Below are 15,541 nucleotides of genomic sequence, written 5' to 3'. Positions count from 1 at the left end.
TACCCATAGCCCTCTATTTTTCTAAGCTCCATGTAGCCACCCAGAAGTCTATCCGCCTCCACCACCATCGCCGACAGCCCTTTCCACGCACTCACCACTCTCTGTGTAAAAAAAAACTTACCCCTGTCATCTCCTCTGTACCTACTTCCAAGCACCTTAAAACTATGCCTTCTCGTGCTAACCATTTCAGCCCTGGGAAAAAGCCTCTGACTATCCACACGATCAATGCCTCTCATCATCTTATACACCTCTATCAGGTCACCTCTCATCCTCCGTCGCTCCAAGAAGAAAAGGCCGGGTTCACTCAACCTATTCTCATAAGGCATGCTCCACAATCCAGGCAACATCCTTGTAAATCTCCTCTGCACCCTTTCTATGGTTCCACATCCTTCCTGTAGTGAGGCGACCGGAACTGAGCACAGTCCTCCAAGTACTGGGGGCATAATGTTAAGCTGATTTGAGGAAAGTGTGTCAGAGGAAGGTTTTTTACACAAAGAATGGTGGGTGTGTGGAATATCCTGCCAGGGCTGGTGGTAGACACAGGTATACTGGGAACATTTAAGTTTATTGGGTCAGCCACTTATTTGGGACATCTGATAAAGAACAAAAACTAATTCAGAAAATAGCCAGGTTTCCCTTAGTAAATTTGGGACTCTCTGCCCCTTAACTGGTGCAGGAGACTGTTGTCGAACAATTCCTAACTAGCATCAGATGTGTGCATTTGTTAAACCATGTTCTGAGTGAACAGTTTTTAAATAGCATCAGTTGTGTGTGTTTCTGTTCAAAAATCAATGATTTTGGCACTGATGTTGGCTAGAAATAAGCAGTAAGACAATTCAGAACTGTTTTGCTCACTGTGGTTTCAAGCATCGAGGCTTGGAGATGACAGAAACAGGCAGGGGTGAAATGAAATTATTTCATTACATCAACAAGTTAAACACTATGAAGAATTTGAAGGTATCGACAATCGTCTTGAATGTTACAATGAAAATGAAGATTTAGAGGATGAAATCATTGATAGTATTGTATAAAGGGAGTCCATCAACTACACTAGGTGTCTGCGCTGATTTTGTTCATTTACAGTCAAAGAAATGCAGTGCAGATGAATTCTTCTGTTGATAACTATTATGAACTAATACAGTTTTATTGTACTGTAGTACCATTGGTGGTGCTTTAATTTATTCTGTATTTCATTTAAATACATAATTTGTTACTCAATTTCTCCTTCTTACACATTTTTAACTATTTCCATGAAACTTTGGCAAATGGGGGCAGCCGCTTAATTGGGCCAAAATGTACTGGCCCTGATATGTCCCTATTAATTGGAATCCATTAAAAAAAGAACAGAAAAAAAGTCACTGTATTTTTTAAACAATATGTAAAACATTTTAATTTTGATAGAATAACTTAATAACTAATTAGTTGCCTTTGACTTTCCTTGGAATTGTCAACTACCACAACTGGACACAAAATTTGATTAGATGTATTAATTGAATTGAATTGACTTTATTTCTTACATCCTTCACATACATGAGTAAAAATCTTAACATTATGTCTCTATCTAAATGTGCAATGATAGTAATTTATTATAATTTATAATAAATAGAACAGTCAATGTAACATAGAAATACACTCAAATCAGTGTGAGTTCATCAGTCTGATGGCCTGATGGAAGAAGCTGTTCCGGAGCCCGTTGGTCCTGGCTTTTATGCTGCGGTACCATTTCCTGGATGGGAGCAGCTAGAATAGACTGTGGTTGGGGTGACTCGGGTCCCCAGTGATCCTAGACAGATTAAATGGATTTTATGGAACTAAGTGGTAGAACTCAATTGTTAGACTGTACTTGATAAACTGTCAGAGTCAAATAATGTTATTTGTATTTCATTTCAGGCCAAATGGGCACAAATTCTGCAATAAATCTCGGCACTTGACAAAGGAGGACATTGACGTAAGGAAAAAAGAAAACTCTATTGATATTTCGTTTAATACTGAGTAATATGGCGAGCTGCTGAAAACAAAAATTAATTATTCAAATTATATAACAATATTTGGTAATGCTCAGTTAACCAGAAATAGGAAATTGAATCACGGGGATATGTGTCTCCACAAGAGATAGGGAGATAGAGACAGCCCATACTAACTTCCATTATGGAATCGAAAATACATTGATTTTACTTAAAGAAACATCATGGCAACAGACCCTTTGGCCCAATCACACTCATGTGACAAATTAACCTACTAACCTGTACACCTTTGGACTGTGGGAGGAAACTGGAGCACTTGGTGGAAACCCACATGGCCAGGGGAAGAACGTACACCTTACAGACAGAAGCGGGAATGTAATAGCGTTACAAGAACTATTAAGCCACCCTACTTACCTAGAGTTTTATCAATTTTGAGGTCTTAATTTAGTAGATGTTTGAAAGTGTGAACCATATTTCAATCACTTGAAAGTAATTTTTAGTGGTCCAAAAATTTAGTACTGGCTCTACCACATATCATACTTTCTGATCATCACCGTGATTTTAATGATTTGCGAGGAGTAACTGGATTGCTAATTGTAGCATGTTTATTTATTTATCTATCTATCTACAGCATGTACCTACTTATTGAAATACGCCACAGAACAGGGCCTTTGAGCCACGTAACCCAGCGATTCCCTAATTAGTCCAAACCTAAATGCAGAACAATTTACAAAGGCCAATTAACGTACTAACTGGTACCTCTTGAACCTCTGGGAGGAAACCAGAGCACCCAGAGGAAATCCACATGTTCACGGGGAGAAGGTACAAACTCCTTACAGGCAGCCACGGGAATTGAACCTGGATCGCTGCTAACTACTATGATACTGAGTCGCCCTCATTCAGGAATAGCTAACATAGGACCATAAGATATAGGAGTAGAAGTAGGCCATTCGGTCCATCGACTCTGCTCTGCCATTCAGTCATGGGCTGGTCCCATTCTCCCAGTCATCCCCACTCCCTGCCTTTACCCTCTACCCTTTGATGCCCTAGCTAATGAAGAACCGATCTACCTCTGCCTTAAATGCACCCAATGACTTGGCCTCCACAGCCACTCATGGCAACAAATTCCACAGATTTACCACTCTCTGACTAAAGCAATTTCTCTGCATTTCTGTTCTAAATGGACGTCCTTCAATCCTGAAGTCATGCCCTCTTGTACCAGACTCCCCTACCATGGGAAATAACTTTGCTAAACATATCTAATCTGTTCAGGCCTTTTAATATTTGGAATGTTTCTATGAGATCCCCCCTCATTCTCCTGAACTCCAGGGAATACAGCCCAAGAGCAGCCAGATGTTCCTCATACGGTAACCCTTTCATTCCTGGAATCATTCTCGTGAATCTTCTCTGAACCCTCTCCAATGTCAGTATATCCTTTCTAAAATAGAAACATGAATTTTATAGCTACTGCTGATTAAGACTTGTCTACATATCACAAAGGAGATTGTGCCTGGAAGCCATGGACGATCTTGGCGTGAGTGGTATACAGATTTTCAGGTGTAGTACTGGAGACTTCAGATGCTGGAGGCTGCAGCTACATAAAATCTGCTGGAGGATCTCAACATGCTCTACACATCGGGGGGGGGGGGTGGGTAGGAATTGCCGATGTTCTGGGTCAAGTCCTTGTTTCAGGATTTTGAAAGTGGCCACTGAGCATATGGATTTCGATGATAAGTTTACTTTGAACGTAATGGTCAGGGTTGACTCAGAGGGCCACAGAGCCTGTTTCTGTGCAGCGTCCTTCTGTGACTGAGCAATAACGGCGTCGCAGCAAACCGGCAATCTGACCTCCAGGAGTTCCTGAGTCACGCTGCAAGATCACTTACTCATCTTCTCTCAGACCTCCGCAAAGAACAAGGCAATAGGTGCAGCTTCGCTAGAAAGAATAAATCAAAAGAGCATCGCTGTTTTTACTGGGTGAGCTATGACAACAGGTCTGAATTAGTCTAGCATCAACCACCCCTGGGTATGGAGGTCTAATTTTCCTCCAGTTCGTCCTGACGTTGACCCTGCATGCTATGGTCACCATCACAATATATTGCAGGCTAATTGTATATTGCTTACAATCTATACTCTGGCCATTCTCCTCACTAGCAAGGCATTTTCGTCCACAGAACTGCCACTCACTGGTTATTTTTCACACCATTCTCTGAAAACTCCAGGGACTGTTGTGCATGAAAATTTCAGGAGATCAGTAGTTTCTGAGATACTCAAAGCACCCCGTCTGGCAACAACAATCATTCCACGGTTAAAGTCATTTGGATCACATTCCTTCCCCATTCTTAAGCCGGTCTGAACAACAACTAAACCTCTTGACCATGTCTGCATGCTTTTATGCATTGAGTTGCAGTCCTGTGATTGGTTGATTAGATAATTTCATTCATGAGCAGGTGCATAGGTGTATCTAAAAATGGCAATTGAGTGTTTGCTGCTTAGGGTCCACACTGAACAGTTACTCTAATCCGACATTAGCCCAGTTTTATCTCCAGCGTAACTCAAGAAGAAAACAAATGTACAATCACCTGAAGGTATGTAATCACCCAGAAAACCTGGGACTTCAGAACAGATTCTAGGTGGAAAGTGACCAAAAGGTTTGGAAGGTCACATATCCATGATGTGTACTGTAATGGCCATCTATGGTCAAGACACCCAAAGTAACACAACACTGAGATTCGAGAATAGACATAAACAGCAAGGAGTGGGAGAGTCAACATTATCTGGAAGGAAGATCTAAAAGAAACCTTCGCTTTGACTCAGTCCTTGACCTGAGTATTTCTGACTCCGTTGCACAGCAAACTATCCAGTTCAGATTTGCGCACAACCCAACCCAAGGCAACTTCAAAGGTGTTTTAATTGCAACCATCTTCAAGGAGACAGAAGTGTTTCTGTTAAGTGCAGGGGCTCTCAAATGATCGATATTCAATTTAAATCAGAGATTGTACACAGTACACATCCTGAAATCCTAACTCTCCACAGACATCCACAAAACAGGAAAAACCCAAAGGGCAAATTATGGAAAATTGTTAGAACCTGAAAGGCCCCTCCCCCCACACACCAGTAGCAGCAAAGCATCAACCTTCCCCCGCGTCCCACTAGTTCCAGCAGAAAGCATCAACCCTCCCCCTCATCCCACTAGTTCCAGCAGAAAGCATCAACCCTCCCCCTCATCCCACTTGTTCCAGCAGAAAGCATCAACCCTCCCCCTCATCCCACTTGTTCCAGCAGAAAGCATCAACCCACCCCCTCATCCCACTTGTTCCAGCAGAAAGCATCAGCTCTTCCCCTCATCCCACTTGTTCCAGCAGAAAGAATCAACCCACCACCTCATCCCACTTGTTCCAGCAGAAAGCATCAGCTCTCCCCCTCATCCCACTTGTTCCAGCAGAAAGCATCAGCCCACCCCCTCATCCCACTTGTTCCAGCAGAAAGCATCAACCCTCCCCCTCATCCCACTTGTTTCAGCAGAAAGCACCAACCCACCCCCTCATCCCACTTGCTCCAGCAGAAAGTATCAGCCCACTACCTCATCCCACTTGTTCCAGCAGAAAGCATAAGCTCTCCCCCTCATACCACTTGTTCCAGCAGAAAGCCTCATCCCACTTGTTCCAGCAGAAAGCATCAACCCACCACCTCATCCCACTTGTTCCAGCAGAAAGCCTCATCCCACAACCTCATCCCACTTGTTCCAGCAGAAAGCATCAACCCACCCCCTCATCCCACTTGTTCCAGCAGAAAGCATCAACCCACCCCCTCATCCCACTTGTTCCAGCAGAAACATCAACCCACCCACTCATCCCACTTGTTCCAGCAGAAAGCATCATCCTTCCCCCTCATCCCACTTGTTCCAGCAGAAAGCATCAACCTTCCCCCTCATCCCACTTGTTCCAGCAGAAAGCATCAACCAACCCCCTCATCCCACTTGTTCCAGCAGAAAGCCTCATCCCACTTGTTCCAGCAGAAAGCATCAACCCACCACCTCATCCCACTTGTTCCAGCAGAAAGCCTCATCCCACACCCTCATCCCACTTGTTCCAGCAGAAAGCATCAACCCACCCCCTCATCCCACTTGTTCCAGCAGAAACATCAACCTTCCCCCTCATCCCACTTGTTCCAGCAGAAAGCATCAACCCACCCCCTCATCCCACTTGTTCCAGCAGAAAGGATCAACCCTCCCCCCATCCCACTTGTTCCAGCAGAAAGCATCAACCCTCCACCTCATCCCACTTGTTCCAGCAGAAAGCATCAACCCACCACCTCATCCCACTTGTTCCAGCAGAAAGCATCAGCCCACCACTTCATCCCACTTGTTCCAGCAGAAAGCATCAACCCTCCCCCTCATCCCACTTGTTCCAGCAGAAAGCATCAACCCACCACCTCATCCCACTTGTTCCAGCAGAAAGCATCAGTACACCACCTCATCCCACTTGTTCCAGCAGAAAGCGTCAGCTCTCCCCCTCATTCCACTTGTTCCAGCAGAAAGCATCAGCTCTCTCCCTCATCCCACTTGTTCAAGCAGAAAGCACCAACCCTCCCCCATCCCACTTGTTCCAGCAGAAACCATCAGCCCTCCCCCTCATCCCACTTGTTCCAGCAGAAAGCATCAGCCCACCCCCTCATCCCACTTGTTCCAGCAGAAAGCATCAGCCCCCCCCCCCATCCCACTTGTTCCAGCAGAAAGCATCAGCCCACTATCTCCATGCAAGCTATAGCAAGCCCACAGATCTATAGACCATCCAAAACTACTGTCCATCCTAACAGCCGGACATCCCACAGGTCCTCTCTCTCTTTAACAAGGGATAGAGAGGGATTGCTCCTACCATTGCAAGATAGCAGACCAACAACTCACTGTTTCGATATTACAGTCTGCACATCACTTAGAGGGGGAGGACAAGAGGGAGGATGAGGGGGAGGGAGAGGAAAAAAGAGAGGGGAAGGGGGGAGGGAGAGAGAGAGAGAGAGAGAGATCTGCTCCATAGATGGCAGTACACATTCCATCGACTTACTGGCACAATGACATAGTCTTCACTGCACATTCGTTCCAGAAAATTGCAGGAAGCAGCATCTGTATGGCCTCTTTGGAGCTGACAAAATCCTTGGCCTCCATCAATCAAATTTCACAGCTTGCAGAAATTCACCTGCTCTTTACATCTGCTACACAATGGCATGCAATGCCTGACCTAAGCTAACAAATCAAATTTCAGAGCAGAATGTTGTCAAGGCTGCATCACTGTCCCAACAACTTTCTCCATAATTTCTGCCACAATCCTGCACATCACTTCAGATGCTTTCTGTAAGAGTTAAAATAATAGTTCAAGCTCAGGTTTATTGTTATTTAACCATATTGATGTAGACAGCCAAACAAAATAATGTTCCTCTGGACCAAGGTGCACAACACAGTACATACAACTCACACACAACAGTGATGACCAAAAATAAATTAACAGATCATAAAATATTTTGCAGAAGATTGACATTTTGCGTAAGGTGCATTTACAATGCAAGTCAAAAAGTAAACAGTATGATGCGACTGGCATTTCACACGTGAGGAGACCTGGGAGCTGGCAGGGAGTTCAGTCATCTCACAGCCTGGGGGAAGAAGCCTGGTTCCCTTCCTAACAGTTCTTGTCCAAATGCAGTATCTCGTCCCTGATGGTAAGGAGTCAAACGAATTGTCATACCGTAGATTGTCAGATTGTAGGGAATTGTTAAAACTTGATGTTGTGGTGTTCGCTGAACTTGGCAATTAGCTTGCAGATGTTTCCACACCAGTCGAGGAGACACCCTCAACTGTTTGTTTCTCTCTGGGAGTGCTCGATTTGTATCGGCCCCTGTTCACTTGCCTTGATCCTGACTGGCTGCCCCTTCAGTTGATTTTTGAAATCTGTTGGCTCATGTTTCTTTGGCTCTTAGGGGTTTGCGTTTGGCATCAATTTCCCTGTGTTTGTTTATGGAGTTATCAGAAGAGAACAGCACTTCTAAAGATTCTTGTGCCTGCTTTGTGTTTGCTTACACCAGAACCTCCACAGGGTCCCAGTTAAAGTGGGTCCTTCTCAATCTTCACGTACTGAGATCAGTGACAATGGATCATGGCTTCATACCGACAGTTTGAGAGTTTACGCCCTGTCTAGCCAACATCGTTCTTGGTACAATGTCCACAGATGATCCTGTACACCACATTGCTTTTGTTGGTTGTCTTACTAGTACATTGGTTCCTGCGACAAGCTTCCTCAGGCAGAAGGTGCAAGAGCCTCAGGATTTGAACTGAATCGACTTTATTTCTTACGTCTTCCACATACATGAAGAGTAAAAATCTTTACGTTACGTCTCCATCTAAATGTGCAATGTGCCATCATGGTAATTTATAAAAGATAGAACAGTCAATGGGTACACTCAAATCAGAGTGAGTTCATCAGTCTGATGGCCTGGTGGAAGAAGCTGTCCCCGGAGCCTGTTGGTCCTGGTTTTTATGCTGCGGTACCATTTCCCGGATGGTAGCAGCAGGAACAGTTTGTGTTTGGGGTGACTCAGGTCCCCAGTGATCCTACGGGCCCTTTTTACACACCTGTCCTTGTAAATGTCCTGAATCATGGGAAGTTCACATCTACAGATGCACTGGGCTGTCCGCACCACTCTCTGCAGAGTCCTGATTAAGGGAGGTATAGTTCCTAGTCCAGGCGGTGATGCAGCCAGTCAGGATGCTCTCAATTGTGCCCCTGTAGAAAGTTCTTGGGATTTTGCAGCCCATACAAACTTCCTCAACCCTCTAAGGTGAAAGAGGCTCTGTTGTGCCCTTTTCACCACACAGCTGGTGTGTACAGACCACGTGAGATCATTAGTGATGTGGATACTGAGGAACTTAAAGCTCTTCACCCTCTCAACCCCAGATCCATTGATGTCCATAGGGGCTAGGTCATCTCCATTCCGCCTGTAATCCACAACCAGCTCCTTTGTTTTTACGACATTGAGGGAGAGGTTGTTTTCTTGACATCACTGTGTCAGAGAGATGACTTCTTCCCTGTAGGCCACCTCGTTATTGTTTGAGATAAGGCCAATCGATGTAGTGTCATTGGCAAATTTAATAAGCAGATTGGAGTTGTGAGTGGCAACACAGTCATGGGTATACAGGGAGTAAAGGAGGGGACTTAGTACACAGCCCTGGGGAGCTCCAGTGTTGAGAGTCAGAGGGATGGAGGTGAGGGGAGCCCACTCTTACCACCAGCCAGCGATCCGACAAGAAGTCCAGGATCCAGCTGCACAAGGCAGGGTCAAGGCCAAGGTGTCTGAGCTTCTTGTGGAGCCTGGTGAGAACTATGGTGTTGAATGCTGAACTGTAGTCCAAGAACAGCATTCTCACATAAGCACCCTTCTTCTCCAGATGTGTAAGATTGCTATGTAGAGCAGTGGCTATTGTGTCATCTGTTGTTCAGTCATGTCGGTAGCACCACCAGGTTCAACATTCAACACCATAATTCCCTCCAGTCTCGACAAGAAGCTCAGAGACCTCGGCCTTGACCCTGCCTTGTGCAGCTGGATCCTGGATTTAACTGTCGGATCGCCGGCAGGTGGTAGGAGTGGGCTCCCTCACCTCCGCTCCTCTGACCCTCAACTCAGGTGCCCCTCAGGGCTGTGTACTAAGTCCCCTCCTTTACTCCCTGTACACCCACGACTGTATCGCCACCCACAGCGCCAATCTGCTAATTAAATTTGCTGACGAATCTACATCGATTGGCCTAATCTCAAACAATAATGAGGTGGCCTACAGAGAGGAAGTCATCACCCTGACATAGTGGTGTTAAGAAAACAACCTCTCAGCTTTAAGTTCCTCAGCATAAACATCACCAAGGACCTCACGCGGTCTGTACACATCAGCTGTGTGTAAAAAGAGAACAACAGTGCCTCTTTCACCTCAGACGGTTGAGGAAGTTTGGTGTGGGCCCCCGAATCCTAAGAACTTTCTATAGGGACACGATTGAGAGCATCCTGACTGGCTGCATCACTGCCTGGTATGGGAACTGTACTTCCATCAATTGCAGGACTCTGCTGAGAGTGGTGCGGACAGCCCAGCACATCTGTAGATAGAACTTCTCACTATTCAGGACATTTACTGAGACAGGTGTGGAAAAAGGGCCTGGAGGATCAGTGGAGACGCGAGTCACCCCAACCACAAACTGTTCCAGCAGCTACTATCTGAGAAATGGTACCACACCAACAGGCTCTGGGGCAGCTTCTTCCACCAGGCTGCTTAATTCACACTTAAGTTACTGTATTTCTATGTTATAATGACTATTCTGTTGTACATACTATTTTTTAAAAATTACTATAAATTGCACATTGCATATTTATACAGAGACTTAACATAAAGATTTTTAATCCTCATGTAAATGAAGGATGTAAGTAATAAAGTCAATTTAGTTATGGTTTTCCATCAGTCTTTAATCTGAGAAGTTCTAATAAGCTCTTCAAAACTTTTGCCTGTCTGTCCCTTGCATGTTATGTGCTGTCAACCACAATTTTCTCACCCATCCATTTTTCCCGTCACTGCAAGATGCTTGTGCTTCCCTTTCTTCTGTTCATGTCCCAGAAATTCCAGCAGCCGTTTCCTGATTGATGATATCAGCTCTCTGCTCATTCCAGCCTTTCACAACACTTCCTCATTTGTTACTCTGTCCTTCCACACTATTTTCATCATTCTTCTCAAAAACCACATTTCTGCAAATTCATCTTGAAACAGAGAAACATAGAAAACCTACAACACAATACAGGCCCTCCGGCTCACAATGCTGTACCAAACATGAATCTACTTTAGAAATTACATAGCCCTCTATTTTTCTAAGCTTCATGTACCTATCCAGGAGTCTCTTAATTTGGCTCTGATATTGTCCAACATTCACTTCCCTATGTTAGCGTGGAACGAAGATAGCACCACAACACTGAGTTTGGTACCCATAGAAATGATGTTATTCTTTAGCATCTTGCTCAAACTCTCAAACATGCATTTAGCAATCCCTCTAATTTCAACATCAGCCACACTGTCAGAGGTTATCGTGCTCCCTAGGTAATTGAACTTCCCTTGTCCATGTTCAGCTTCGCACTTCTGCTTTTCTTTCTTCTTTGTGACATCCATGATATTTGGTCTTCTTGCAGATGATGGTCAATCCTCTCTTTGCACTTTCTTTGCCAACTTTACCTGGTACTTCTTGGGGCTTCTGTTTAGAATTAGCGACCAGCACTGAGCTGTCTGTGTATCATAGGTTGACAACCTACAGTAGGCACCTCAAAGAACTGAGTAAGATGCAAACACTGTCTTCACAAACCACCCAAAACCTATAGAAGGAAAAGAGAAGGAATATCAGTATCCTCTTGCAGATCAACATCCCAGTCCCTGGGGTCCTGATAACATTAAATTGGTTCTAATCAGCAGGACACATCATTCATGTATCTGCTGAATGGACGATGAACCAACCCATCAATACTACCTCACTATTTTTGCTCCCATTTGTACTACTTTTTAAAGTTTTATATAAATCAGTATCAAACAATATGTGTGGTGGGTGGGAGATCTATCTCTACCAAAGTAGGTGTAGGGCTAGCTTCCCTCTGCTACCCTGCAGGTCACCCTTGGACAAGGTGTAGCACCTGCTTAGCCTCCCTGATCAGGGTCACGTGAAGCGATGGGAGCAGGTGGTGGATGGTCGTATGAGCAGCCGGTGCAGATCACAAGTCCTGATTATGTGACCACTGACGCCAGGCAGACAATCTCTGAAGGGTATTGATAATGGCTGGGGGTCACCCATCTTGTAAAGACACTGCCCAGAAGAAGGCAATGGCAAATAGTTTCTGTAGAACAATCATAGATATGGAAAGACCACGATTGCCCACATCTTACAACATAGCACATAATGACGACGATGATGGTGATCAAACAATGGAACTGCAGAGATAACTTAAACAGTTTAAAATGTTCATTAATAACATGTATCACCATAAATATATTTTAACTGTGGACAGTGTCTGAAAGAAAGCTGTAGAATAACTAAGCTATCTGGTGTGTTACTAATATATTAGATTTAATACCCATCAATAGTTTCAGAAAAGCAATCAGTCTCAGCATCACTTCATTCACAGCATAATCTCAATTTTCCAGTTGAATTCTTTGAATAAATGGGAATAAATCAAACTGAATTAACTGGGTCAAAGATCTGTCAGACCAGTTCTCCATCTATCGTCCTATTCATCTGCACTACCACGATGTGAGGGGTGCCTATTTATATGTCCTCTTATGGAAGTGAACCAAAGTGACCCAGTGTCCTTTCTGGGATATCAGAAGTTCATGCAGGTACTCTTTTTAAATGAAGTCCTTCAGGTGTGATAGAAGTGATTGAAAAGTTTCAAGGCTGTTTCCACTCTCGAGTTGCAATTTAGCAGGAAAAATGGTGATACTTTGCTACCTGTATAACTACAGTTGGTAATGCACTGCTGACCAAGTTCTGAGGAACTTCTCTGGCATAATATTTACACTGCTACAGTAACACCAAAACGTTTTACTGTTAGTGTCTTTGATTCACTTTCTGTCACTTGCTGACTGTACCCACATTGACTCTGACAACTTGCATTCATTCCCCAATCACTCTACTTACTTGTGCCCTGTTAACAAACAGTACTGAAGATTGAACAAAGAAATGACATTTTTATAGAAATTGACTGGTTGTTTACAAATACTGATCCATTAGAAACTTTGTGCATTTCTGAATCCCAACATTTGCATAGTGGCAATGCAATAACTCGAGTTGAGTCCGATGTTCTCCTAAGGATTTGTCTATTGGTGGGTCCACAGGTGGCTGTAGAAGCTGATCTTACTCCTGCACCAGGAGTAAGAGGTGGCTATGGATAGTAGTTGGGTTGGGTCTTTTAATTGTTTATTATATTTATTAAATATGTACAGTATTGTGCAAAAGTCTCAGGCACATATATATATTCCAGGGTGCCTAAGAGCTTTGCACAGTGCTGTAGTAATTTTAAGCTTTGCACTGTAACCCTGTTGCAAAAAAAAAACAAATTTCATAACATTTCAACAAAATAGAGAGAGTACAGAGAAGATTTACTAGAATGTTACCTGGGTTTCAGCACCTAACTTACAGGGAAAGGCTGAACAAGTTAGGTCTTTATTCTTTGGAGCGTAGAAGGTTGAGGGGGGACTTGACAGAGGTATTTAAAATTATGAGGGGGATAGATCGAGTTGATGTGGATAGGCTTTTTCCATTGAGAGTAGGGGAGATTCAAACAAGAGGACATGATTTGAGAGTTAGGGGGCAAAAGTTTAAGGGTAACACGAGAGGGAATTTCTTTACTCAGAGAGTGGTAGCTGTGTGGAATGAGCTTCCAGTAGAAGTGGTAGAGGCAGGTTTGGTATTGTCATTTAAAGTAAAATTGGATAGGTATATGGACAGGAAAGGAATGGAAGGTTATGGGCTGAGTGCAGGCCAGTGGGACTAGGTGAGTGTAAGCGTTGGCATGGACTAGATGGACTGTTTCCATGCTGTAATTGTTATATGGTTATATGCGAGTGGTGATAAACCTGATTATGATCTGGTTCTCTATTGTGGACTGAGAGTGGGAAGGAGGCAGGGAGAGGGGGATCATGGTTGGGGAAAAGGGGAAGGGAGAGGGGAGGGAGCGGGAAGCATCAGAGAGACATTCTGTAATGATCAATAAACCAATTGTTTGGAATCAAAAGACCTTGCCTGATGTCTCAGGGCTGGGTGTGTCTACACCCCCACCATTCTCCCTCCAACCTCTGGAACTTCTCTGCCAGCTGTCCCACACCCATCCATTCCCAATATCCTTTGCTCCCATCGGATTTACAAACTCGCTCTCCACTGCACATTGACAAATACAGAACTATATAAAAATACAGACACTCTAGCCGTGTGTGCAAAAATACACACACCCTATATATATATATATATATATATGTGTGTGTGTGTGTGTGTGTGTGTGTGTGCCTAAGACTTTTGCACAGTTCTGTATTATATTTAAGTGCCAATCATAATCAAAATTTCAGGTGCTATTGACAAATAAAACTATGTGTCAAAGGCCAATAATACTTGAGAATTAGTAAAATAACTGTCCAATAGTAACTGTTGCCCAGGAATTCTCCATTTGCACCTCTATTGTCTTGGTATGCTTGGTGACCTTGGGTCCCAGGCTGTACAAGAGACAGGCATTTAAGGGCCAAGTTCAGACTGGGTGACTACACTATTATATATGCACTATCAATGAGAGGCGTAGATCGTGTGGATAGTCAGAGGCTTTTTCCCAGGGCTGAAATGGTTGTCACAGTAGGACACAAGCTTAAGGTGCTGGGCAGTAGGTACAGAGGAGATGTCAGGGGTAAGTTTTTTACTCAGAGAGTGGTGAGTGCGTGGAATGGCTGCCGGCGATGGTGGTGGAGGCGGATACGATAGGGTCATTTAAGAGACTTTTGGATAGGTACATGGAGCTTAGTAAAATAGAGGGCTATGGGTAAGCCTAGTAATTTCTAAGGTAGGGACATATTCGGCACAACTTTGTAGGCCGAAGGACCTGTATTGTGCTGTAGGTTTTCTACTTATCTATTTCTGCTCTCCGTCTCTATCAGCTTATCATCTTAACTGTTGCCTTAGTAAACTTCCAGAAAGCCTGTGTACAAAGCGTCTGCGTTCTGCTCTGTTAGCACACCATTTTAACTCTTGCTCTGCCACAGCACCTACCAACCCCGGTCTGGAGTAATCTGTATATTACATATGGACACCTTCCATGTGTGGTAAGGATATTAGCTGAAAACAGGTGTAATAATACACAGATAACCATCAGAATATATATATATATGTATATACACATATACACAATACGATGGCATGCTGAAGATTTAACGGCTGCTATCTTGTATAGACCGGAAACACTCAGCGGTGCAGGCAAGCTTACAGGATAAAAAATGAAAATAAAATGGCTGAAATCACCTGGTAGGCCAGGTGGCGTCCGTGGAAAGACTAATAGTGTCAGCATTTAAGGTCAAAGGTCCTTCACCAAAATTGGCAAAGGGTATTCAATGTAAAGCATCATTTTTGATTCCTTTTCTACAGACATTGCCTGACCCATTGAATGTATCCACCATTTTCTGTTTGTATTTCAGAATTTACAGTTTTTTTATGTCTTGAAAGAGAAATTGAATGTGTTTTATACTACAACATTTTTTCATAAGTGTGTTGAAATTGATGCTTAATGTGTAATTTTAATACATAAATTTCTCAATGTTACCACTAGGAAAAATTCGGAAATCTTTCCATGAATATTTTTTGTTATAAGTTACATCACTGTATAAATAAATTATCTCAGAATAGAGGGAAGTCTCTTTTGAACAGAGATGAGGAGGAATTTCTTTAGCCAGAGGATGGCGAATCTGTGGAATTCACTGCTAAAGGTGGCTGTGCAGGCCAAGCCATTGGGTGCATTTAAGACAGAAGTTGGTAGGCTCGTGA

At 43.6% G+C, this 15,541-nt stretch overlaps 1 protein-coding gene across 1 annotated transcript in view; it reads left to right on the top strand.

Annotated features, from left to right (window-relative positions):
- The window catches only part of rnaset2l (ribonuclease T2, like), a 66,860-nt gene that overhangs the window by 16,127 nt on the left and 35,192 nt on the right, over positions 1-15,541 (top strand). Inside the window, exon 5 of the mRNA XM_059951350.1 lies at positions 1,891-1,948. Coding sequence (XP_059807333.1) covers positions 1,891-1,948 — 58 coding nt within the window. The remainder of the gene's footprint in view (positions 1-1,890; positions 1,949-15,541) is intronic.

Source organism: Hypanus sabinus, chromosome 26 (genome assembly GCF_030144855.1).
Source record: "Hypanus sabinus isolate sHypSab1 chromosome 26, sHypSab1.hap1, whole genome shotgun sequence".
Taxonomy (NCBI): Eukaryota; Metazoa; Chordata; class Chondrichthyes; order Myliobatiformes; family Dasyatidae; genus Hypanus; species Hypanus sabinus.
Note: the sequence above shows the minus strand (reverse complement) of the source record. Positions and strands in the feature narration are given on the sequence as shown.